This window comes from Microtus oregoni, unplaced genomic scaffold (assembly GCF_018167655.1).
Source record: "Microtus oregoni isolate MIOR12 unplaced genomic scaffold, Mior012 000033F_ref0000390, whole genome shotgun sequence".
Taxonomy (NCBI): Eukaryota; Metazoa; Chordata; class Mammalia; order Rodentia; family Cricetidae; genus Microtus; species Microtus oregoni.
The window spans coordinates 10,787,347-10,814,677 of NW_024543092.1; the positions used below are offsets into that span (position 1 = coordinate 10,787,347).

The following is a 27,331-nucleotide window of genomic DNA, read 5'->3' on the forward strand; positions in this document are numbered from 1 at the left end:
GGTAGGACAGAGCTGATTGAAAGGACATAAAAAATACACCTACAACAATTCAGAGTGAAAAGCTGAGAAACTAGGCCTATACAATGTGGAGACATTGAGAAGGAAAATAGATAAAGGCGTCCAATGACTCTAGTCCACCACGGAGCATGGAGGGCAATGGGCATGTAGAACTAAGGAGTCTTGCTCAAGGTATGTCTCTGTCCATCACTGATCCAGCTCTTGGGTGTTTGCCTCCTGGGAGGCAAGTTCCTCCCCTGGCTGGCACCCAGGCTTCTGCCTTTCTCTTCTCCTCAGTGTGGAAGTCCACCAAAATTTGGTTCTTTGGAATCCATTGTTTTCCAGTGGTCTGGTAGCACAAGTGTCTCTTTAAAAGGTCTCCTCTCCTGCCAAGGGTTATAATCCCTTCCTGGAATTGACCACTCCTGCCTTTCCGTGTGATTCCCTTCTCTATTGAATATGTGGGCCCTTCTCTACTGGACACTTAACAGCTATTTAGCCAGAACTGGACAGGACCTGTTTGTTGACACTGGTATGTTCAGCTACTTAAAGAAAGGAATCTGCATGATTCAGTTTTTAAACTCCTAGCTTGTAAAACAGAACTTGGCATCTGCTCTTGATGCCCTCAGAAAAAGCAGGTGAAAGGTCTGGCTGAGTGGAGAAGAGTGTCCTTTGACGCTGTAAATCGATATACACATATAGGTCAGTCTAGTTTCAGTGGCGTCCCAACATATACCAGGTGGTGGCCAGTGATGGCTTCTGGGAAATGGAGGCGATGCTCTCTCCAAAACACAGCAGCGCTGCCACCACCAAGAGAAAGGAAAACTGTATGAGCTCTATCAAATGAGTAGGGTGCAAAGTGTTCACAGCAGGAGCTGGACCAAAAAGTGCCGCAGAAATCCACTGTGTGGGGGTTGATGGATAAGCAAGAGGATTAGGAAAGAGGTTTCCAGTATCCTTCTGTGGTGGGACTGCCGCCAAGCTGAAGAGAGTGCGGGAGGATATGGATGTAAGCCATTGGGCGGCCCTCTAGCTGCCTTTCATATAAGTAACTATCTTTTCTTCATTGTGATTTAAGTCTAATCATTGCTAAGCAACTTATAAGATTTTAAGACACAATCTCAAAGAAGAGACAGGTTAGGGAAGCCAGTGGCTAAATGTCCTGAATCACCTTGTAGACACTGTCCTGTGATCTCTGTAGAATTTTCTACAACAACCTTTTGTGTGTCTTTGCAGCATGGTTATCTAGACCAGGATTTTTCCAACTGTCATGTGTGTGTGTATATGTATGTTTTTTAAATGTGTATATGTTTCTGTATGTGTATATGTTTGTGTATATGTGTTTGTGTGTATGTTTGTGTATATTTGTGTATGTTTGTGTGAGTATATGATTCTGTGTGTGTATGTTTGTGCGTGTATGTTTGTATATGTGTATGTGTGTTTGTGTTTGTGTATATTTGTGTGTATATGTTTGTGTGTGTTTTGTGTGTGTGTTTTATGTTTGTGTGAGTGTGTGTGCGCGTATGCTGTGTTCTAGCTTCTGTCACTCATGGTTGCTTTTGTAAAATATTAAACAGGGAAGAATAAGATATGCCAATTGTGGGGCTGAAGGGGTGAGTCAGTGTTTAGGAGCACTGGCTGCTCTGCCAGAGATCCGGGTTCCATTCCTACCACCCGTGTGGCAGCTCACAACTACCTGTAACAACAGGTCCAGGGAAGATCAGATGTACTCTTCTGACCTCCAAGGGCACCAGGCCTGCCTGTGGTGTGTGGACATGCATGCAGGCAAAGCACTCATGCACATAAAATAAAAACAATAATTTTTAAAAATAATTTAAAAAGACATGCCAGTTATAGAAACACAGCCAAACTCACATCAAAGTGTCAACATGCTTCCTCAGGTTCACTTTATATTGTTGTGGGGTTTGTCCACTCCCACACCTCGACAGGCACCAAGTTATATTCGAGTTTGATATTTTCAAATAAGAAGCCAGAGGAGAACAGTCATGTACAAGCTGTTCAAGGAAGGGGATCTTAAGGACATAAACCACTTAAAAACTGGATACTTTAAAGCAGATTTTTTAATCTCAGAGTGAAACTGAGTGGCAGAACGTTCTCCTTTTGAGTGTCTCTGCTGTTCCTGCCCCCAAAGCAGAGTGAGGAATTCATAGCCAAGAATTCTTTCCAGCGCAGACCCTTCTGTGGGTTGGTTATGAGCCGTTTGTGAGTCGTAGGTGCTGACGTGAAGCCAGTGATGGGCTCTCTTGAGTTCACTGATGTCCTGGCTCTGTCATTTGAGCCCAGAGCGAGCTGTTATTAGGCTGAACTTCCAGCCTCTCATTTTGGCTTCAAATGATTACAGCTGCCGGGGCAGCCCATGCTACAGTCGCTTCCCGCAACTGGTTCAGGGTTAACGTCCCCTATTTAAAAGACTTAATTATGGTCAGAGTGGGGCCATCCCACTTTGATCTGTTATCTAGAATGACCTACAAAAAGCTGGACTCCTAATGGCCTCTTTTCTCGGCGATATCAGAAAAGCAAGCAGCCTTTAAAACATAGGGCCTCTGCCATGAACTCTCAGCGTTTCCAAGTACTGTCCACCAGAGATCTGCTGAGGGGGAGCCACAGGCTTCGTCTCCAGCAGCAGATGCAGTTCTTCCAGGGTTGTAGCTGAGTTTTCCTCCCCAGCCTGCTGTAGCCACTCCTGCGCATTATATCTGTCCCCATCCCTGCTGTTACGTCTCAGCTTCGTGTGTCGGTACAGGCCAGGGTCTCTAGTTTAACTTCCTTAATTTGACATTCAAAATATTCCTTGAAAATGTCTAATTAGGATCTGGAAAGGTGGCGCAGTGGTTAAGAGCACTTGCTGCTCTTCCAGGGGACCCAAGTTTAGTTCCTAGCACCCAGGTTGGGCAGCTCACAACTGCCTGTGACTTCATCTCTAGGGGGATCAGACCCAGCTGGGTTCCTTGGGCACGTACCCTTTGTGTAGAATACACACACACACACACACACACACACATATTAAAATAATAAATCTCTTTAAGTGACTAATGCCATACTGAGGTACTGTCAAAAAAAAGCATGTATCAGAGTTGAGTATTAGATCATTTTTATGTACCATGTATAATTTAAGAAAAATATTAATTTGTTTTGTTTGACATCTCTTTGGGGGGGAGTGCCGGCCATAGCCTGTGTGCGCAGGTCAGAGGACAACTCGTGGGAGTTGGTTCTTTCCTTCCACCAAGTGGGTTCTGGGGCGGGGAGGAGAGGTCGGGGATACTCGGGGCATCATCAGATTGATGGCAAGTGCCTTTACCTACCGAACCGTCCCAGTAGCTCTCGGGGAGTGCTAGCTGATGAAGAGCAGGCGGTACATGTTGTTCAAATGTACCTGTTGCTTCAGTTCAGCCCTGGGTGGCTGCTCTTGGCTGGACGTTAACTCCCCTACGCATACAGAACTTCCTTATCACTGTCCCTCTCCTGAGTGACAATGAGCTTCGCTCGCAGAGGCGGGGCAGGGAGAATGCCAGCAAACTACACTGAAACCGTGTGAGCCTGATTTCTTATGAGATGTTCACTTCCAGGAAGGGAGGGAGAGAGGGAGAGACGGAAAAAAAGGAGAGAGGGGAAAGGAAAAGCAGTTAGCCACAAAGCTTGCTTTAAAAGATAACAAAAGTCACATGTGGTAATACTTTTAAAAGGAAAGGGACCAGAATGAAAACATATTTGGTATGAACAGTGAGTGACCTGTGCTACTTTAAGAAGCTAGTGACAACTTAGCCTTTGCTGTCTACAGAAGGAACAGAAAGAGTGAGCATGAGTGTGGCTTAGGAAAAGGCACAGGGAATGAGAAGCTGATGGAGGTGAAACCCTAGCTTCTCTTCAGTGGGTTCTTCCGTGCACTGTCTTGTGGTCTGCTGGAATTTGGGGTACAGAGGGGAGCTGTGCTCTCTGTTATTTTGCGAATGTACCCTCCCCCAATGCTGTAGCATACCTGCCCCCAGCCAATGCTTGTAGGTCACATCTTGTACTTGGAAGGAAGCAGAGCTACAGCGTACAGTCCTGGGGAAGGGACTGTATTTATTTTTTTATTTTACGTTATTTCAGCTGTTCTCAATTTTTTTTTTAATTCTGTCCTTGTTTCCTACTGAGTCCATTCTTCAGCAGTTGTGGAGACAGGAACATTGAGTTATGAACCCCTGAGCACACCAGGAGCAGAAGGCAGTTTCCCGTCTCTTGGCAACCCAGGCAGCATCTGGGCCATGTTGGCTTAACCCTCTGTGGGTCTGACTGATGTGGGATGTGTTTAAGAGCTGTTTAAGTGTTAGGCATATAAAATTATTTCCATTTCCCACGGTTCAGTACTCTAACTTAACACACTTAACAAAGGTAGAGTTATGCTTACTCTCTAAACTTCCCCAAGTTGCCGTGGATCTGGTCCTATGTGTAAGTATCTGATGTCTTTAAGCCTTAACAATTTGTGTTAAACACTCTATCACACTTGAACTTTTATTTCTAATTTCCCACAATCTGAACTTCAAATGTGTATGACCAGGACTTGTGGAATCAAGAGATCATCAGCCTGGAGTATTGTTCTTCGAATTCTGTCTGCTTTGGTTTTTGAGACAGGGTCCTCGTTGTCCTGGGATTGGATAATTGAACTAGGCTTGTTGGTCAATGAGCAAGTGCCAGTAATGCACCCATCTCTGCTTTTGCAGTATTGGGATTACAACAAGCATGTGTTGTCACCAGTGTGAGCTTTTTCATGTGGGTGCCAGGGCTTGAACTCAGGTCCTCAGGCTTGCGCAGCAAGCACATTCCAGCTGAGCTATTCCCTGAGACCCCTGAATTTTTTTAAAACACATAAACCATTCAAGGGCATAGGAAATAGCCTGCCCAAACTTTGACATTATCACTAACTGTGACCAGCATCCATAGAGGAAAGCTCTGATGGAGTGGGAAGCTGGGGGATGCGTTAATGTAAGCCATCCCCTCCCTCTCCTTGCTACAACTGCATGCTCCTTAATAGGCAAGTATTTTGCTCACTAATGAGAGAACATCTGTCTGTACTCTGTGGTGGAGGTAATGAGTGCATTAGTACCATAATTATTTGAAACAGATGCCAGTGATTCATCTTGCATATTAAAAATGTCTTAGAAGAGACCAGGAGTCCTAAGGCATTCTTCTCATTGGCTTCACAGGATTACCTTGCCTGCATCCGGGACCAAACAAAACTTCCCCTGGGGACTGAAGATAGGGCTGCTCTTTTTGGAAACATTCAGGATATCTACCACTTCAATAGGTAAGTCAATACCCTAAAGGTTGTTCTCGGATCAGAACGCTGTGAACTGCTCTCGGTCGACCACACCTAAGACATCTTTGCCCATAATCCTTGGTTCAGCTTCGCAAATGTTGTCCCTCTCTGTCCTCCTGGCTCAGAGAAGAGACTTAGCTCCCTGGAAGATCTCTGAGATCTTTTGTCCACAACAGAACGCAAGTGGGGCATCTGAACATCACACTGGTTTGGTCTCCAGAATCGACCCTGATGCTGGATTTTCAAGATGCTTTCTTCTGCCTAGAGAGTAGACAGTAAACTCCTAAGTTATAACAATAATTCCATTTCACTGATAATTAAGCATTACAAATTATTACAATATTCTTACATCTATTTGTGGTGTGTATTGTGTGTGTGTATGTGTGTGTGTGTGTGTGTGTGTGTGTGTGTGAGTGTGTGTATCACAGTAAGGGAAAAACTTTCAGAATTGTTTCCTTCCCCCATGTAGGTTCCAGAGAAGGAACTCAGCCGGGCGGTGGTGGCGCACGCCTTTAATCCCAGCACTCGGGAGGCAAAGGCAGGCGGATCTCTGTGAGTTCGAGGCCAGCCTGGTCTACAAGAGCTAGTTCCAGGACAGGCTCCAAAGCTACAGAGAAACCCTGTCTCGAAAAACCAAAAAAAAAAAAAAAAAACAGAGAAGGAACTCCTGTCCCCAGACTTTGGCGGCAAGCACCTTTACCTGTTAAGCCATCTTGCAGCCCCCAGTTCAAATAACTTAATTCATATCTGTATTAAATAGCTTCTAGGTGGGGGGCCCTAGGCTAGAAAGTTACACTGGTACCTAAGGCAGGGAGTGGAAACAGGTTTGTGAGCTGTTGTAGGTTTGTAGCACAGCTTGAGAGACACAGAAAGCAGCTAAGAACACAGGCACCACTGTTTATCCTTTATGAATTGCATCTTGGCTCAGCTATGCACACATCATGAATGAGTCTTTAAGCTGAGCTAAATCACTAAACCCTTCACTAAGGGTTTCTCAATGAGGCTCTACCAGGACACACACACATGCACACATACACACACACACCTTCATCTCTTCTACTTTTTCTCATTGACATTCCACAATATCTAACATGTATTGTGATGGGCTTCTCACAAAACATTCCAAGGGCAAGAATGTGTTTGGCTAATGCCGATGGATCTCAAACAGCTGTCTGGCCCATGGGAGACATTCACACTTTTATGAACAAATGGATTCACATGCCAGGAGATGCCATCTCCTGTGGCTGTGGGGAAGTTCTTAGCTGACATACCCAAAGGTTCAGCTCAGTGTCATCACGAGAGCAAGCATAAAACATTCCCATTGGAGATGTGCATTTGACACAGTGAACTGCCATCATAAAACTTTATATCACCCTTTGTTCTGTGGCTCAAATATACTACAAGCTAAGCCCTATCCCTCTTTACTTAATCAGGCCAATACAGATTAGTTCCCCAGAGTCAGGGTCCACATCCCCCTTGTCTCTTTGGAGCCCTGATATTTAGCACCAGCCTGGCTTACAGGAGGCAAGTTTCTCAAGTTCTAACAAGCTAGCTCATAGGAAGCCCCAAGGCTATATCAGGGTTCCACTTGCTTGCTCTTGTAGACACTGAGAATCGTTTTGTATCTTCTGAGCTCATGCTTCTCCTGGGCCACCAACTGAAGCACCTAGGAAGCTCTCCTTAAAAACCACCATGAGGGTATAGTTGGTAGATGGGGTACAGCTGGTAGATGGCTTACTGAGCATGCCTGAAGCCTTAGGCTTCGGTCTCAGCAGCAAATAAAACGATGGGGTACTGGGATCACCATGTGGAGGCAGGAGGAACAGAAATGGAAGGTCACCCTCAGCCACATAGTGAGTTCAAGGTCAGCCAGGAATCCATGACGCCACATCTCAGAATAAAAGAACAAGTAATATCTGGCCTAAATGGAATCATACGTCTCCTTTAAAGGCTCAGAAATTTCTAAAAGGGAGACAGAGAGACTGTGAGAGCAAGAGCAAGTGGGTGACTCCAAAGAAACAGCGTTTTCCAGGCCCAGCGGGGCTGAGGTACATATAAACTCAGGCCGTAAAGGCATGCACTGGACGTGCACAAGATCAAGCCAGAGAAAATCCCAGCATGGAAGGGAAGTGGGCATAATGTCCCACCCCTCACCAAGAAGCTGTTGGAAACTGACAGTGCCGGGAGAGGGGAAATGGGTTTTCTTCAGTGGAGTGGTACTGTATATCAACCATGTTCCTGGGTGGGCCCAGTGCTCCGGAGTAGTCAACCAACATAAACGGGACCCCCTCAGAGCTTCTTCTTCTTGTTGTTACAAAAGAGAAAGAAGTAAATTTGGGGGGGTAAGGAGGTTACAGGGAATCAGGGAGGAGTTGGGGGAGGGTAAAAATCTGATAAAAATATGCTGTATGAAATTCTCAAAAAATAAATTAAAAACATTATTTTTAAAACAATATTGGGACCCTACTTTCAGAAATCGACTCATCCGTCTGGGACGGGGCCACAGCCTCAGAATTTTCAAAAAGGCCTTCAGGTATTTATAATGTGGAGCCGCAGCAGAGAAACACTATCTGGGTAAATCAGCCCAGCAATGAGACAGTGAGAAACACATCAAAAACTGAAGAAGCCACACTCACTAGTGATGTGCTGGTTTTAAAGCAGGCCCCTATTTAGCGATGCCATGAGTCCTGGGATAGTATCACTTTCCAGAGCCCGCTAATTATACTGTGACCCAGAAAGATGCTGGATACTGAGAGATCCCTGCCCTAGCTCATCTGTGGTTTGGCAATAAATTGATGGTGACCAGTACTTGAGGAGTGTTTCCTTTTGCCAGAGGCCAGACAGCCTCTAGAGCCGTCTATGTCATCCGCGAGTGCCTGCCTGCATAGCAGGACCCTGTGCTTCAAGCCCTGTATGAAGTTCAGGAAGCTATGCCTAACCTCAGGAGGGATTTTCACTCCTTGGAATTTAAATGTGTGTGTCTCCTAGTCTAAAGGAAGAAAAACGTGAGTTAGCGAGATGGGACTCAGCAGCGAGGCCCATTATGCAAAAGCTAAATATCTTGAAAGACCTTTCTACTCCTGAACCCATTCTCCGTTCTTTTCTGTTGGATATCCGCTGATACTGAGAGCCATTCCTGTCTGAAATATGCCTGGGTCAGACAGAAGGGCTACCCTGCTGAAGATGAACATACAGGGCGTGGTACCGTCATGCCATGGCAGCCTATTGCGTTCATGCCAGTGGCTGCGGAGATCACACTTGGCAGTCACGGTTCAGGCAGTACCTTAATCCTCTTAGCCGTTCTGCAAGGTGGAGAGAATGCAATAAGACACACACATTTCATACATGAGGAAGCAGCCTTTGAGGCCGCCTAGTCCTCTGTTCCCGGGTAGAGCCTAAGACTGGGCCACTTTGGATACTGCTTTTGTTAAATTCTGGTGTCTTCCTCTGTTTTGAAAAAATTATCTCTTATTTGACTTTGCTGTTGAATTATCTGGGTTCTGTGGGTTGGTTAGTTGTTTGCCTGTTTGTTTATTTGTTTGAGACAGGGTCTCCTTATGTAGGCCAGGCTGTCCTCAAACTCAGTCTTCGTATGGTAGCCTCCAGGGTGCTGGGATTGCAGAGGTTCACACCCATGCTCAGCTGCATACAGTAGAATTGTTGCCTTTGCTTTGTCCCCATTTGTTTGAATTTCTGTTTTCTTATATCTAGAATCTAAATTTGTAATTTAGATGACCCTGTGGTTGCTACTGTTGGTTAAAATGAGAACACCAATGTGACTTTAAGTCACTGCTCATGCATCTTTAATGATATGCCAATTGATTTCTAAGATGCAGCTGTCTGGCCAATCATGACGGAGCTTTAGATAATAGACTCTAAAGTTCTGCTGTTCGTAATTCCCGATTTTTCAGCATGGTGTTATAATATTGTATCTAGCTAGGTCAGACGTAAGTCTCCAAAGTTAAAGGGGGAGGATATATTAGCCTGAAAACTGTAGCTGATTGGGTTTCATTTTCTAAGACACACAGATGGAGCAAATCTAAACCTGAAAATCCAAACATTTGGGAACTTTTGGAGCACTGGCCAAAGTTGAAAATTCCACATCTGATCTCATGTAATGTATCACAGCCATAACACAGACCCACTGAAAACTACGAAATTGCCTCCAAGCTCAATGTACCATCTGCAGATGAAAATAACAGAATTCGGGTCTACAGTTGGGTCCCATCTCGAAGATAAGGAAGGCACTATGTCTATGCAGATATTCTGAACCCCAAAAGCACTTCTGATCCCAAACGTGTGGGTTAGAAAACCCTTGACCTGTATTTCCAACACACAGAAAATATAGAATGATACAATAGTCTATATTCTATATTATTCTATATTGTATCTCTGAAGCTTTCTTGTACCATATTTATTTTTTAAATTCCTCACATTTAAAAGGCATTAAAGATCTCGCTGAAAACCTCTTCTATGCCCTTCTCCAATGTCATTCTGCCCTGTGCAGAGTGATAGAATACACTTAGTGCTGGCACACCAGTTCTCTGGCGTGGCAATGCAAGAGAAATCTGGAATTGATTGAGACTGAGATCCTGGTATCATCCGCTCGTGTATTAAAAACTGGAGAAACAAATGACTTAGATGCCAAGAGTCTGCGTCAGCACCGATAAAGGAATGGGAAAGATGCAGGGTCAGTTAAGATAGACCAGCTTTCCCTGAATCCCTGTTTCATGGTAACTTACTATGAAATACGGTGCTCCATTTCTAAGCTGGCTTTGTTTTCTTTCCTGTTTTGCTGTATAGCAGTGATAGGGCAATGTTTCTAGGGACGGAACCCAGGGCCTCGCACATATTACACATACATGTGTTCTACCACGCCCCAGCCTCGGGGTATGAGTTTTGCCATCATTACGTGTATCTTTATTTGAAACACGCCCCCTGCTTTCCCTTGCTTCATACATGGTGTGAAGACTGTGAACTCTCACAAGCTTCATTTTTTTCCACTCAGCATCATTTTTGAGCTTCAGTCCTCCAGTTCATGTAGCTGTCACATGATTCTTCCCAGGTTGCCTCTGGATTTTGCATTGGGCCAGTTGCAATAGGAGTGAGCAATTTTTTTTTTTCCTTGCTGGTCACTTAGATTTCTTCTGTGATTCTTTTTTGCTGGCCATCCCATCGTCTGCTCTCATGCTGGGACTTTTTTCTTTTCTTTTCTCGTGGCTCTATCAGAGTTGTTTCTCAATTTTGTGGACCATGTGCGTTGCAAATCTCTTTTCTAAAAGACACGCCTTTCAACGTCAGTGTGGTTTCTCGGAAGACAAATTACACAATCCACAGCACAAACTACACTTTTGAAAGTAGGACGCTTGGGGTTGGGTTTAGGGCTTATCTCCCATGTTCGGGTGATAAGCATATTCCTTTTTTCAAAGACTCCTAAAAGTTTGCTCTTCCGCATTTGTGTTTAATCTGCCTGAAGCTGATGGTGGTGTAGGTTTGACATTAGGTCCCAGCTCTGGCATCACACGCCTGGCCAATGGTCCCATCACCACTAACTGAAATACACAAGCTCTCCACACTAAGCTGCATGCCCTGTCCTTTGTATGCCAAGCTTACATGGGTATGTGGATCTGTGTCCAGGCTCTGAATTCCTTAGGCTCCTTTCCCAACTGTGCGGGTACCATGATACCCATGTGGAGCCCTCCTTGCTCCCTTTCAACACTGGTTTAATTTCTCCCGACTTACCCCTCCAACGGGCTTAATTGTTACTGCTTGTTAGTTTTTCAAAATCTGTGCCGTCCTCTGTTGGTATTTCCATCAACCTAATGTTAAAAATGACATCTTTACATGACCAAGTCAACCTATCCATAGCTGCATGTCTCTTTGACCAGTTATTTATTTGTTTATTGGTTCATTTTTGAGACAGGATTTCATGTAATCCAGGCAGGCCTAGAATTTGCAATATGGCCAAGGATGATCTTGAACTCCTGATTCTTCTGCCTCCACCTCCCACATCCTGGGATTGCAGATATACACCTGGTCCCATCAACCTTTTAAAATGTTACATAACAATTATTTCACAACTTTTCTCCCACATGGAAACATGTAGCTTTAAAAATTAACTCCTAGAGACCTTAATATGCGGACATTATGTTCACTAAAATTTTCTATTAATTCTCAACAAGAAATGTTTTTGATTCTTATGTATGTCACTATATCCAAGAAGCTTTCTCGGGCTTCCCCTTGATGTCTACCAATGTCTTGTAGATGCTTCTAGAGTTATATGTAGTCATTCTGAAAATAAAGTGAATTATTTTGTTTCCTTTCTTAGTTATTCTTCCCTGGTTACCTCTTCTTTAATCCCACTACTTGGAATCACCTTTCTCCCACAATGTCACCATCCTTATCTTCATTTTAACGTCATCAGAAGCATCGCCCTGCTTATGAATTAAGTGTAACGAAACATAGAGAAACCCATCTCCATTTTGCTAGAGTTTATCAGAAATATTGTGAATATTGAACATTACTGAATGTAGAGTTTAATTAAACTTAGCATATTATTTTACTCCTATGCATATTGGGTGGCCTTCATTGATAGACATTCTAATTTAAATCATATACATACATTATTACTACAATGAACTCTACCTGCTCATGATGTTTTCCTTCTACTTCTGTATACTGAAAATTTTTTATTCCTTTTTTTAAATAATAACATGATTTTTTTTCTTTCATTGTCTTCCTTTCTGTTTTGAATGTAAATCTCATGTCACAAAATGCAACTGAGACTTCATTTTGGTCTACTTCTTAGTGACCACATCTCTTACTGTATAAACCCCACCCCCACCTCACTGCCTGCCCCCACCCTCTACCCCACCCCACCAGCCCTGAAATTAAAGTCTCTGGTTTGGTGTCTGGAATAAATCCCCAAATGATCAGAAACTGGGTTAGTTAAAAGAAACCACTTGAGCCCGAAAATCCCAAAGCTTTTACAAACTTGTATTGGCAACCAAAGGGAAAAATGCCAGCGCTCTTGGACTAGAGAAGCTGTCTAAACTGGAACTTGAATCTCTCTTTACAGATGAAGCATGAGGAAATGCAGGGAGTTCCTCCAAATTGAATTTTTATGTCTAAATTGTTGCTTGGCAGATTAAAATGATCAAAGTTCAAAGTAAAAATTTCCATTTTGCTTTGGATCTTTGTCTTCACTCCGTATGCCTATGTGGAGCCTTTGCTGGGCGCAAAATGCTGGACTGGGCCTAAGGACTGAGGCCTGAATGGCCCCGTTGTACAGCAGGGCAATAAGTCATCTACTCGAGGACTGAACAGGATGCTTTGAGGGAACTGACGACCATGTGATTCATTTTGTTCCAGGGTCTAGTAAAATCATCACAAAATAAACTAAATATGCCTTAAGTCACAAAAAATTATCTTTGGACTGTGCTTTTTTTTTTAATGTAATACGATGATTCATTGGAACATATAACAAGGCAGAGAGAGGTGGGATATTTTCTTTTTAGTACATTTTCAACTTACCGCCATGACTCCCAGCTTTACACAATAGTAGGAATCTTTTTGTGGACAGTCTTCTTTCTGGCAACTGGAGTTCAAGGCAAATGGTTTTTGTAGTGAGTTCCAGGACAGCCAGGGCTACAAAGAGAAACCCTATCTCAAAAACAAAAACAAAACAAGAAAGTAAAAACAAAAACCAAATAAACAGCAAGTCTAGTGTATCAGTGAGCCTAATGTGACATTTTCCATTCCCAGATGCACGTGAGTCTCTTTGGAAGCTGCACATTAAAATGCCTTAGTTAGGTGGTAGGAGAAGGAAGGGTTGCCTGGAGTCTTTGCCAGCTGAAAGAGGAGAAGCCTGTTCCGGATCCTCAGTCAACATAAAGCAGTATGACCTTGCAGTCATGCGACAGTTCCTGTGTGGGCCTGACGGCAGTGGGCAGAGAAAGCACCATGCATATTGCGATCTTGAAAGAGAACAAATCTATTGCTATTTGCCCACTAAGCTGAGTTCAGAGGCCTGATCTTGGGAAGGAAATGATGTCATTCTCTTGTTCGTGATCCCATTCAAATGAGAGGACAGATTTAGAATAATTACTCAGAGAAAGGAGGACAGACTAAGATCCTGAAAGTAAGATGGCTGCAATCGGCTTTTAGCTCTGAGAGCAATCTCTGACTCTGTCCTCTGGGACGGGCAAGTTTCGTCGCCCACTGCTACACTATGGCCATTTCTATGGCCATTGGCCCATTAGCCTGCAATTCTGGGCGACCGGGCCTATTGCTGGTGCTTGGTTACTCCACTGAGACCCCCACTGTACCCCACAGTCTTTCTGAATCCCCACACTCTCCATTGCTCACCAACCTCTGCCACAATGGCTTCCTTCTTACATCTCACACGCAAGAACCAACCGCACTCATTCTGTCCTGAATCTGAGGCCTCATTTCTCAAATGACTTCTTTCAAATCTCTTCGTGCCTTCAAATATCAATCACCCCCTCAGAGAATAAACTTTATGACCACCCAACCCTCCACCAACTCCCCCACCTCAGTTTCCCTGTTTGATTGACTTCAGACATAGAGCTCTTTTTATTGTCTCCGCCTTACATGGTACCATGTGGTATTGTCTGTTTTATTAACATTGGTCACCTATGATCAGAACATAGGCACATGGATCGTAACCAGGGCCTTTGTCATCTTTACCTGTCATGTCTGACAGGGAAGTCTCAGTCACTTTTGATTGAGTTTTGTTTGGATAGTAACCCCAAAGAAAGAGCATGGGAGAAGGAACCCCTACCATTCTTATTTACATCATGTTTATGTTATCCAATAAAAAGGCTATAAAAGAAAGGTTGCCAGAAGACACCAAGAGAATCTCCCAGGTGGGTCTTTGGAAACTCCAGGGTTCACAATCTCATACTTAGCCTCCTTAAGTTTGCTGAAGAAATGCCCCCTTCAGTAGCCATACTTCTGTTGGAGTGCAAAGACAAGGTTCAGGAACCTTCCTTCTGTGCACAGCTTTGCCATTAATTATGATCTGTGTAATCTAAGACAAGCATCTTTGTCTTTTTTTTTTTTTTTTTTTGGTTTTTTGAGACAGGGTTTCTCTGTAGCTTTGGAGCCTGTCCTGGAACTCCCTTTGTAGACCAGGCTGGCCTCAAACTCACAGAGATCCTCCTGCCTCTGCCTCCCAAGTGCTGGGATTAAAGCAGCTTTGTCTTGATGAGCTGTGATTTCCTCACTCTAAAGCTGGGTTGGGACTGTCGGACTCTGTATTCCCAGCTCTGTGGTTCTCAAGCAGTGAAGGCTGGGCATTCATTTATAGGTGAGGCGGGGTGAACCCCAAGACACTTCCTCTGCCCAGCAAGTCCACTTTCAGATAAAATTAGTGCCTGGAGAGAATGCTAGGAGTGTAGAATTTAGAGTGTAGGGAGTTACACATAGCCAAGGAATATTTCAAGAAAACTCAGAAATATAGTGTTCCAGAATCCTCTGAAAATGTTTATCTCCCCAGAGAGAAGATTGATATTGATAAGCCCAGACACGAATCCCCCAAACAGAGCCATCTTCCCTTCAGTAAACGAGAACCCCAACGTCAAAGACCGTGTCTTTCACTCTCTTTATCGCCTCCCTTTTCTCCCCCTCTCCCAGTGTTCAGGTCACAGTGGTCAGGTTTCAACTGTCTCTCTTAATTACATCCGCCTTGCTATAAATAATAACAATAAAAAATATCTGAGTGATACTTGCCAAAATAAAAATAATCTTGCAAAGGAGATGTTCTTAATAAGAATATTGAGGGGGGGGAATGTTTGAAATTAGGACATTGCAATGGATTTGAGAGTGATAGGGTGGCCCATTTGGTGTGGTTTCTGATGCCAGCGGACTCATCAAAATCCACCACTCACCGAGTTTCAGTGGACTATCAGAGAAAGTAACCCATGTCTGAAGAAACCATCAAAACATTCCTCATCTCCCAATAACATGTCTATGTGACTGCTTCGCTTTCAGTAGATTTCACCCCAAATAATAGATCACAGCAGGCTGGATTCAAAAGCAGGTAAGAGAATCCAGCTTGAGTTAGATGTGAGAAGTTACAAAAGTATAAAACATGTTCCTCATTCTTTTATAAAAACTGTCACAAATGAATATTTATATTAATATAATTGCCTTATGTATCAGTCGATTAGTATTCAGTTTTAATTTCTAGTAGATTTATATATATGTGTGTGTGTGTTTATGTTTGTATACCATCCATTTTAAGACTATTTCAGAATGTAAATAGGTCCCATTACTTACAGTGGTTGAGTATTGCTATCTGAAAGTGAAGGTCTGTGCTCCCTCTGTGCACAGAGATTATAATCAGCATTATGGTTTCTTATTTGGAGTTGTCTTAGAATCACTGCTGCTGTGATAAAACAACTTAAGAAAGCGTTCTTGTTTACATGCTTGCCTGCTTGTTGATTTAAATATCCTGAATCACTGTTTTCTGAGGAAAGCCAAGGCAGGAATTCAAACCAGTCAGGAACCTGGAGGCGGGAACTGATGCAGAGGCCATGGAGGGTGTTGCTTACTGGCTTGTTTATCATGACTTGCTCAGCCTGCTTTCTTGTAACACCCAGGACCATCAGCCCAGTGGTGGCTCCACCCACCATGGACTGGACCTTTCCCTACCAATCAGTAATTAAGGAAATACCCAACAAACTTGCCTGCAACCCATTCTTATGGAGTGATTTTTCTCAATTAAGGTTCCCTTCCCTTAGATGACATTAGCTTATATCAAATTGACATAAAACTACCCAGGACAAATAAAGATTCCCAGGTTTTTTTAGGATAACTCTTGCATGGATGACAGAAGCCAAAATCATCAAGCAGCAGAACAAGAGCTCGACAGAAGACAACAACCAGAAAGATCAATGCCATCAACACCACCATCATCACCACCATCATCATCACCATCACCACCATCACCATTATCATCATCATCACCATCATCATCACCACAATCACCACCATCATCATCATCATCACTGCTATCACCATCATCATCACACCATCACCATCACCACCATCATCACCATCATCATCACCACTGCTATCACCACCATCATCATCACTTCCATCACCATCATCATCACCATCACCACCATCATCATCGCCATCATCACCATATCCTTGTACTACATAATAGAATATTTTGCACCTGTAAAATAAGAACAGATGCATAAAGAAACATCCAGGTAGCATGTTCCGACAGAAAACAATCCTAAATCCTCTAAACTTAAGAGTCTGGTGGTAGAAATTAGAAAATTATCAAATAGATGGGAAATGAAGTTAAGATCTCCTAGAAACAGACAATCAGCAACATGATAAGAGAAAGATGAGAAAAATTAGAAGATCAACCATAAGATCCAAAAGTTTGAGGAAGAGGACCTCTAACAGCCACACACCAAACACAGGATTCCAAAGCAGTCGGCTTTAAACTCCTTGGCCCCTGGATCCCTTGCATTCCTGCAGGTGATTAAGACCCACAAGCATATTTGTTTGGGTTTTATTATGTTTTGTTTATTGTGTTAGGAACTGAAGCTCAGAAATGATTAAACTATCAATTTATATTATAATAATAATAAACCCACACATTTTGCCAAGTGACTCAATGACTTTATGGGGTTTGGGGGTTTTGTTTGTTTGGGAGTCATTTTGCATTTCTGAAGCTCTCCTTACTGTTTAACTTCAGAGCAAACCTCAGCATCCCTGTGTCTGCTCCTGGTTTTTCTGTGAGGCAAGCCAAGTCACAGAGCCTCTGGCAAAGTTCACTGTATTCTCAAGAGAAAATGGAATGGAAAACTGAGCATTTTTATGGATTAATGTCTTATGGGTGTCCTGAAGAAGGGAACGTTGGATGCTACATGAAGGGCAAGATCACATCCAAACTGCTAAATCGTGGTCGGAGACCAGACCCAAAGCTGATCAGCACAGAGTCTCAGAATTATGTTAGGAAAGGAAGGAAGGAAGGAAGGAAGGAAGGAAGGAAGGAAGGAAGGAAGGAAGAAATTCTAAAAACTTACAGAAAAAAAAGTCACCAATTAGGGAGAAAGGTGAATGATACTAAATTCTCAACATCAGTATTTGAATTCCTGAGGCTCCAGGAACTTTCAGAAGAAATTAGCCCAACTAAGAATCCCCTGTCACATGACATCGTCAGCCCAGGTGATGGGAGGAAGACTGAAGATTGACCTCTTGTCACCATCACTCAGGAAGCTTCCAGAAACTGCATTCTCCGGAAATGGAAGGGCACAGAGCACCCAACAGAGGCAGCAAACCAAGGTGAAGGATCACCAAAACGGTCACCCAGCTGCCCAGCAGCTGGGGAATGGCCCATGACAGGCAGAAGAGTAGACCGCGGGCTACAGAACGGAAGCTGCTTAGCATCAGTACACCCCAGGAGGGACCCCACCCGAGAAAATGTTTGGTTGCAGTGGCTTGAGATTTCTCCTCCTCACACACAGTTTGGCTGTGAATTAGCAAGGAGTACTTTGAAAACGAGCGAGAGACATGGAAATGAGAAAGCTTTTGTGACTTAAAAGGTTAATTTTTGTTTGTTTGTTTTTGTTTTTCAAAGCAGGGTTTCTCACTATCTTTGGAAATCACAATAGACCAGACTGACCTCAAACTCAGAGATCTGCCTGCCTCTGTCTCCCTGGTGCTGGGACTAAAGACATGTGCCACCACTGCCCAGTTTAAGATTAATTTTTAAAAAAAAAAAATTTTTCAAATGCCACAGTTATAGGACTGAAGAGGTAACGGATCTCTTTTTTCTTTAGCTATGCGTTTTCACCCATCTGCACAGAGGTAAACATTTTTGTTAATTTTGTTTACCCAATGGTGTAAAAACAAGACAACAATCTTAAAACTCTTAAAACAGATTGTTTTAACTCCAGAGAAGCTATGATCCTACAAGAAAGGAAAGGCTTATAGTACATGCTAAACCTAAACTAGGAATATTTTTTCCATGATATTCTCATTGTCTTAAAAATGTGGATTTGGACATTTGATCTATTCAGATTGCAAAATACACCGGGTTAAGAAGTTTAGGGGTGGGTCTTTAAGACAATGAAGAAGGAAACACTAAAACTGAAAAAATAAATAATAAAAACCCATCGTCAGAGTTCTTAGAGATAGAGACCTGATCCAACAGGAACAATAAATACGTCTCAGCAGGAGCCACTGAGAATTCGAAGCACAAAGCAAGGAATGATTTTGTCCATTGAACTGTTTGTCTTTTTATTAAATGTATAGCACATAACATTTTAAAAATCAGCACCTGACATTAAATTACACTGTGTAATGCAACTCGGAAATGTGCCACTTACCCCAAGAATATCTAGTGAGCAAGCAACTCCACCTTCAGAATTGTGTGCAACACTGGGAGCTTAAACAATTAATTAGATCGCTAGCCATGCAGCACGGTGGCCCTGCCACTAGAGCTTTATGAGTTTATGTTTCAGCAGAGATGCCGCCTCTCGTGGAGTATCTGTCCTCTGAAACACTCCCTTTATTGACAATTTTGTTAGTATGGTTTAAGCATCTTAGTCTTCACATGCAACAAGAATTCACTGAAACTGGAAACTTATCCCTCTTTGCTTCGCGTTTGTGTGTTTGTGTGTGTGTGTGTGTGTGTGTGTGTGTGTGTGTGTGCACATGCATGCTGGCACCTTGCACAGCATGGATACCTAGGCCCTTCTTCAATGAGTGAATGTGTGTGAGCAACTTCGGCAACTGACGACAAATGTCTGGGAAATAATTCTTATGCAGGTGTATCTCTGGTGTGGGAACTGCTGGTCCAGTCTGTGTCTAAACTCCTGCCCCACCCATGATCTTGGGCATCTCTTAACTAAGCCTTGGACACAGTGGCAATAGACCTGTGGCCCAATTACCTGAGTCCTTGTAAATGCCATTAAGAAGGTTTAAACCTTTAAATTCTATAAAATGTCCTCAACCTGAAGGCTACTATCTAATACTTGCTGGCTGTGTGTTTTGTTTTATTAGTGAACTACTTCAAGATCTGGAAAACTGTGAAAACGATCCTGTGGCCATAGCAGAATGTTTTGTGTCAAAGGTAAGTACCATTTATTTTTCAGGGCCAACCAAGGCAGAAAGCATGTGCAGTTTGTTTTCTTCTTAAAGTTAGGATCAGTGGTTATTCAATATTGAATTAAGGTAGCCAACCAATCATAAACTTTTTTGTTTTCCTAGCTGTGTGTGTGTGTGTACATTTATAAGAGAAGGGGGCTGTTAGTTCTAGTATTCCTATAGTTTGTATAGTAGTTGGATAATGTTACTAATTCTTTTCTTGGAAAGACTTAAAGTTTGAGATGGGAGAATCTAGAATAGAGAATGGTTTTTTAAAAAAAAATCCATATAGATCCATATACCATACCTCTAAATTCACTCCAAAAATTCCCAAGAATCTACATGTTTTGGTTTGTGTTGTGTGGTACTAGTCTGGTTGATGCGGCTACCCTTTAAGGGGTAAAGAAGAGCAAACGTGATTTCCTAAGTCTTAAAAGTACCCTGGGTTTCCTATTCTTTTTCTGTGTCGCATGACTTGACATGGACTTGACATGAAGACAGGTGTCAGAAGTTCATGCTCTGAGCTTGGCAGGCTGATATCCTGTGGCAGTGCACATGCTGTCTGGCACACACAGAATCCTGTCTTGTTCAAGTTTCGCTTTGAGACTCAACAACTTTCCTGTGGAAAACCTCTGGGAGAAATCAACTTGCAGAAGAACTTTATGTGATTTCTGTATGAAGGTTTGAAGTGGGCGAGATTGAAGCAGGTTCGTAGTAGTCCTTGGGAACCAACCGTCCATCAACGTCTCATTTAGAGCCCTGAAGAGTCCAAGATGACTAAGGTGTTACCCCAGCCTTTGCTGGCTCTAGATTGTTCCACACAGTTAGCTCTGGTGGCCACAGACCTATCTTCGTGGCTGGGAATTCAAAGTTAACAGCTCTCTGGGTTCGACTGAAACCACTAAATGGCACTCAGTGGGCTTGTATATAACCTTCTCCTGTCTTTTCATAGCTTGTGTGTGTTCCCATATAAAATGTTGGTACACACATGCTTACACACACAAGATTTTTTCCATAGCCACCCTCTTTGTAATGGGTTCTCTTATACGGTAGGAAATGAAAGAAATGAAAATGGGGGAAATGGTGTAAAAGCAAAAAGAGCGTTTCAAAGAAGATCGGCATCTGTGCAATACTGACGTCTCAGAGAATGCTCGGCTTCTACTGCTAACTGTAGTCACAAGCTGATTAAAGTGCTTCCAATGTTCGCTTAACTCTGCCTTAATTGCTCACATAAAAGTTTGTTTATGTGCCTCCCTGCCAAGTCCCAAATCTCATTTTTCATTGTAATATTGCCAAGTTTAATTAGAAGACCAACTTGGGAGCTCGACTCTTTCACACGGGAGCAGGAGTCGGGAGGGCGTGCCGGCTCTGTGCGCCCCGCTTCTCACTCAGCACCCTGACATTTAGACGGGGTTACGTCTCTCTGAACCGCCACCAGCTGCTCTTCTCAGGGAGGGATGGAAAATTGCTTTAATTGAGAGGTCATTAGCAAAAGAGGTAAAGCTGGCAGTTGACTTTGCCTTTATGGGAATCGCTGGGGCTTTCACAGAGCACCGTCTTTGGCCTGGCTTCCCTGTGTGGTGTGTGTAGGCTAATGAAGTCCTAGCCAAAGAAAGAAAATACTGTTCCATCTTATCGACTGCTTCCAGAAGAATCAGGAGGACACTGAGGGACAGCAATAAGCGTTCTCTCCTGGGCCTGATGCCCCATATGTCTTGATCTGCACTCAGGACTCTGGGAGCATCTTGAAAGACTTGAGTTTGTCCCCAGATTGCCTTCTCAGCCACCCTCATGCTCATCCCTCACTGGACTGTCAGCACGGCTTACTCTGGGCAGCTGAAGGAGAGATTGCCTGACTTCTTAGTTCCCTTTACCCTCCTCTCCCTTCGTGCTCAGTCACTTCCCACGAGCGCTCTTCTTCTTTCATAGCCGAGGAGAATGAGAACTCATTCACACAGAAGGATGCGACCAATACTCACTGCATGTAAATGCATGTGTGTGTGCACACACATGTGTATACATAATACACACAGACCACACGTGCCACATGTTAGAATTATCATCAAAAAATTTCTGGTGTTGAAAATCCATGTAAAGTCACTATTATGTTCCGCATATGCTACCTACCTGTGTATTGTCCAAGAAAACGTCGCTGGAACCAAAGACTGTAAGGGAGATGGGGGAGGCGGGTGAGAGACAGAGAGAGACTTTGTGGCAGAAAAGCACTAAAATCATGGACTTCTTTCCTCTGTCACCCATTCAGCAGCAGTTGGGTGTCCTGTGTGCTCTCTTTGGCATCCCTGTACCCTAAAGCTTTGCGTTTTGCATAATTACCTCCTTTTGCATGCTTATTATAATCTAAAAGAGTTGAATAATTAGAAAGTAATATCTGCTTTTTTCTAATTTGTATATTTCCCTAAATGCATGTTTAAAAGGGTTTGAGCTGGCATTGTACAATGAATAATGACATTCAAGCATTAACAGACTTAGGGACTGTTGAAAATATATATGTATATACACATATATATGTAGTGGCATTTCACTTTTATTTTAATGAATAAAACCTGCCTGAAGATCAGAGAGTAAAACAGCCCCACTGGTCAGCCTTACTACCTAGGCAGTGGTGACACACACCTTTAATCCCAGTAACCACACTAGTTGCCAGAGACGCTAGATGGAGAGTGCCTTTAACCCCAGTGGTGCACGCCTTTGATCCCAAAACTAGAGAGGATTATAAAATGGGAGGCGACAGCTCTCAGACACAGTCTCATTCTCAGATTCCTGGTCAGGATTGTCATTTTGGACTGAGGTCGAGGTAAGAACCAATGGCGCTGCTTTGCTTTTCGGGTCTTCTGGTTGAACCCCAATATCTGTCTCTGAGTTTTTATTAATTGTGTTTTATGTATGTATGTGTATGTATATGTATGTACACATATATGTACAAATACACAATGAATATATATGTATGCATACATGTGTATCCATTGTTTGTAAAGTCTGAAGATGTTTGCACGTCTAGGGTCAAACCTGCATTTAATCATCTGTTAAGAATGTGCCCCTGGTAGAGAGCAAATATCTAGATCAGGGACAGAGTCACAATGTCATAAAATTGAGAAGCCCTAGGGCCTGACTAAGAACTAGTGTATGTAGGTTGACTATATGTCTCAACTGCAGTGTATCTTCATGCAGCCTATTGTTTTCAGTGTGACATGTCCCATGATTCTAAAGGTCTCAAGACATGAGGATAGGGAGCTGGATGCTGGTCTATCCCAGGGTGAGAGAAGAACAGTGACCCCCCCCCCCCCAGTCAGTGTGGAGCAGTGGGGGAAGCTTAGTCAGCTGTATGCTTGCTGAAGGACCTGAGGAAATCTCTTTGCTTTTCTCATCCCTGGAGCCAGGGCCATCCTGCATAGCCAACAAATGTCTAACTCTATGTATAGAGAATTCAAGTGGAGGCTGTAGTGGGGCAGGTGTTTGCTAGTCTCATAGGATAGCATCTGCCGTGTGAACCTGTAGGTCCATGGCCCATAGAACCTATACTTTGTCCAGAGAGGCCAAAACTCAAGTTATTTATGTTCTCCAATGCCTAGAAGTAGACAGCTAATTTAGGAATTATAAAGTACTATATTGGAAAATGTGGTACTAGGTTTAAAACGGTGTTTAGGCTGTAAGGAAACAGATTCAGTGGAGCAGAATCTGGCCGAGTCTAGTATTTAGAAATTGGAATTTACCCTGTCACCTACCAATCCTGATGCCAGAACGCTATTCATAGGATAAACTGACAAAATGTCAACGGGTCTGACATGATACTTGGCACTGGTACTTGATCCTCCAAAGACTACAGACAACCTAAACAAAAACCTGCTTGAATACTCTTTTGTATGCTCAACCAAACAATGGAGTACAGTGGAGCTATGCAAGCAAACAAGAAATGTCTCCATACACTGCTTGGGGGAGGGGGAGGCCGTTAAGTGTGCCCAGCACAAGCTCCTCCAAGCACGGTCCCTGTACCTGTGACATCAGTGTCACAGGGGAGCTTGATAGAAATGCTTGCAACCAACTAAAGAAAAAATTGGGGTTCGGTCCAGTTATCTGTTTTCATAAACCTTCCAATGACGTCTACTTAATTTCACTCCTACATGTGATTTGCTTATCTGATAAAGGGATGTCTGTGTTTAAAAACAGGATGACTGATAAGATTTAAATTATAGGAGAAAGGAACTGGATGTGGAGGCTGAAATCTAAGAGGAGAATCAGGAGGTCAGGGCCATCCTCAGCTACATAGCAAATTTGAGGCCAGCCTGGATCACATGAGACTCTATTTCAACAAACAAGAAAACTGAAGAAAGGAAGGAATCACCTAGAATGGAGCAGAATGAGTTAACTTCTCTGAATATGTCTTTATATGGAAACCTGGATTTGCGTGTATATAATTCAAAAACCCAAAATTAAGGCTTTAAAAATCCAGGTCTGTACACCAAGAGTAAAATGAAGCAAGCGCAAAAAGGTGTGCATGCAGTTGGTAGGCAGCCATGCAAAGGAATTTCTAACGAACTTGAAAAATATGTGGTGGCCAAAATACACCCAACACATGTTTATGGTTATGTCCCTGCTCTCCTGTGGAAATTATAGTGTGCTCTGGGATGGTGCAAGCAAGTATTAATGTTAGTGCCCTTGGGGAATGAAATTACCAGGAGAAATAAAATATAGAAGCAGGAATGTTCCAGAATAATTCACCCTGTGGTTCTGAATCTGAATGACAGGTATTGTCACCCTTATCCCAAATGCTTAGGACCAGAACAATTTCAAATGTTTTCAGGTTTGAGGAACCTTTCATGTACATAACACAGTATTTTAGGTATAAGATGCAAGTGTGGACACAGAATACAGGAACGCTTCCTCTGCACCTACACTGAAGTGATTCCGTATAATATTTTCAGTGCAGCTGTGGCTGCTGCTTCCCAGAGTGTGAACTCAGGAGTGAGTTTTCCATTTGTTTCATCATACTCATTCTTAAAGATTTGGATTCTTAGCATTTTTTTAAAAATATTGTATTAGTATGGGCCAAGTTTCCTTTAAAATCTCTTAGAAAAACAATATTTCTAACTTTGTCCATTGAAAAGCCCTAAAAATAATGATAAGCCCAATAGCTAGAGCATTCCTGATACCCAGACTTGTCTCCAAATACGACTTGCTACAGAGGGCCAGGGTTCTGGGAAGCATGGGTGTGGTTGGTTGGGAAATCCAGGAGATGTTCTGGAATATTTTATCGCACATAAACCATGAAGTATCTGAAGATGCCAGGTCATGTCACAGACACACAAAAGCTGGCATCAGAGAAGAGGTGCCTACTGGGCAAAGACTGGTTGTTAACTTGACTACCTCTGGAATTAACCAAAACCTAACTGGCCGGGCACACCTGTGAGGGATTCTTTTTTCTTAGTTAAACCATTTGAAGTGAGAAGGTCCAATTTCAATCCAGATCTTAGAGGTGGGGAGATCCACCTTTAATCTGCTATGTAAAGGACATGGAAAAAGGAAGCGCGCTCTCTCTCTCTCTCTCTTTCTCTCTCTCTCTCTCTCTCTCTCTTTCTCTCTCTCTCTCTCTCTCTCTCTCTCTCTCTCGCTGTTTGCTCTCACTCTCTCTGGCAAGTCTATTCCTTCACTGGCATTAGAACCTACATCTTTGGGATTCTGGTGTCTACTGAAAACCAGTTGAGATGCCCAGCATCATAGACTGAACCGGATTCTCAGACCTTCCGGTGATGTCCAGACAGCCATTGCTGGACTAACTGAACCACAGCCTATAAGCCACTTTAATAAATTCCTTACTAGATGGATGGATGGATCCATTCTATAAACTCTCTTCTTCTAGAGAACCCTAACTAATATAACAAGTAAAGATAGTTCATTGAAAACAACTGAACCTCATTAAATAAATATGTTCCTATTTATGAACGTACAGTGTCATTAAAAATCAGGCTCTTTATGGGATATTAAGAAACCAACACTGGGTTTTGATCCCACTGCACATACTGGCTTTGTGGGAGCCTAGGCTGTTTGGATGCTCACCTTACTAGACCTGGAAGGAGGTGGGAGGTCCCTGGACTCCCCACAGGGCAAAGAACCCTGACTGCTCTTCAGGATGATGAGGGAGGGGGAGTTGGTTGGGGGAGGGGGGGAAATGGGAGGCGGTGGGGAGGGAAATGTGAGGCGGTGGCGAGGAAGAGACAGAAATATTTAATAAATAAAAAATAATAATTAAAAAATGGTGAGAGTTTTTCCAAATCAAAGATTAAATAGCAACCAGCCTATATTTTGAATATTTGTACAATAAAATGCTGAAACTTAGATAGGCAAAAAAAAAAAAGAAAAAAAAACCAACACATTATTCTGAGAATAACAAAGAAGGACTAACTGAACTCGAAACATCACCATTAGTAACCCCTAGAATCAGACCTAAATACTAATTACCAATGGCTGTTAACATCATACAAAAAAGATGTCCAGGTATATGTGCCCCCTGATGGGAGTATAGTGCAACCTATTGTGGATTTTGCCAAAATATAAGACCTCCATCTGAGTAAACCTGTATTAGAACTCAGTAGTGCAATGGACAGGACACAGAGAAGACTTTAGTGTGTCACCAGGACCACTGAGACAGGGATCTTGTGGGTGCAATGAATGTTGTGGTTTCTTCAGCAACTAAATTACAAGGTAAAAACCAGTCAAGACTTTGTAATGATCAATGGAGGGTGGAGGATTCGCCAAAGATGCTGAGATGCTGGGTTCCAGCCCAGTGTTACAAAGCAAGCAAACAAGCAAAAACAATCAGCCAGTGGATAACATTTGCTGTGTACGAACCTTCTATGGGCTTCAAGTCAAACAGTAGACTGTGAAAGGAAAGGAAATCAAACCAGGAAATGTGCACAGTTATTGGCACGCCTCATATCATGGGATTATTTAAGGATGACCATGGAATTGTGACGCCTCTTGACTAATGCTTAGAGACAGGGGCTGGAGAGATGGCTCGGAGATTAAGAGCAGTATCTGCTCTGTTTAAGGATCCAGGTTTGATTCCCAGCACCCACATGGTGGCTCACAAACATCTGTAAATCTAGTCCCAAGGGATCTGAAGCTGCCTTTTGAGTCCCAAGGGCACCATGCTTACATGTGGCTCTTAGACATGCATGCTGGCAAAACACCCATACACATAAAAAGTATGGTGTAGGAGACCCTTCTTTCTATGTATTGCTTGTATTGGTTAATGAATAAAGAAACTGCCTTGGCCTGATAAGGCAGAATTTAGGTAGGTGGAAAAGACAGAACTAAATTCTGGGAGGAGGAAAAAAAGTCAGAGAGACGCTGTAGATCCCCCAGAGACAGAAGCTGGGAATTTCCCCAATAAGCCACTGCTACGTGGCAATACACAGATTAATAGAAATGGGTTAAACTAATATGTAAGAATTAACCAATAAGAAGTTAGAGCTAATGAGCCAAGCGATGATTTAATGAATACATTTCTATGTGGTTATTTCGGGGCTAAGCTAGCCAAGCGGCCAGGACAAACAAGCAGCCCACTCCTTGCAACAATTGGTGCCCACCTGGACAACAATTCTCACCCTTCCCCTTCCTCCCTTTTTTTCTTCCTCCTCTCTTTCTTCACCTTCTCTTTTCTCTCCTCCCCCTTCCTCTATGAGTCCCTCCCTCCTTTCTCTTTTGGACAGTCTTAGTGTTCAGTCCAAGCGGATGTCAAGCTCCCAGTCCTTCTGGCCCCGCCTTGTACCACCATGACTGACTTGACAATTGATTTCTTTCCTCACCCCAGTCCACAGAAGGAAAAAGCCAGTCTCCTATCTCTTTAGAAAACTTAATTGACAT

At 43.0% G+C, this 27,331-nt stretch overlaps 1 protein-coding gene across 4 annotated transcripts in view; it reads left to right on the forward strand.

Annotated features, from left to right (window-relative positions):
- Plekhg1 (pleckstrin homology and RhoGEF domain containing G1) overlaps positions 1-27,331 on the forward strand; it is a 215,321-nt gene that overhangs the window by 153,122 nt on the left and 34,868 nt on the right. For all 4 annotated transcript variants that reach the window (XM_041680135.1, XM_041680136.1, XM_041680138.1 and 1 more), the window contains 2 exons: positions 5,202-5,302; positions 19,367-19,436. In XM_041680135.1, coding sequence (XP_041536069.1) covers positions 5,202-5,302; positions 19,367-19,436 — 171 coding nt within the window. The remainder of the gene's footprint in view (positions 1-5,201; positions 5,303-19,366; positions 19,437-27,331) is intronic.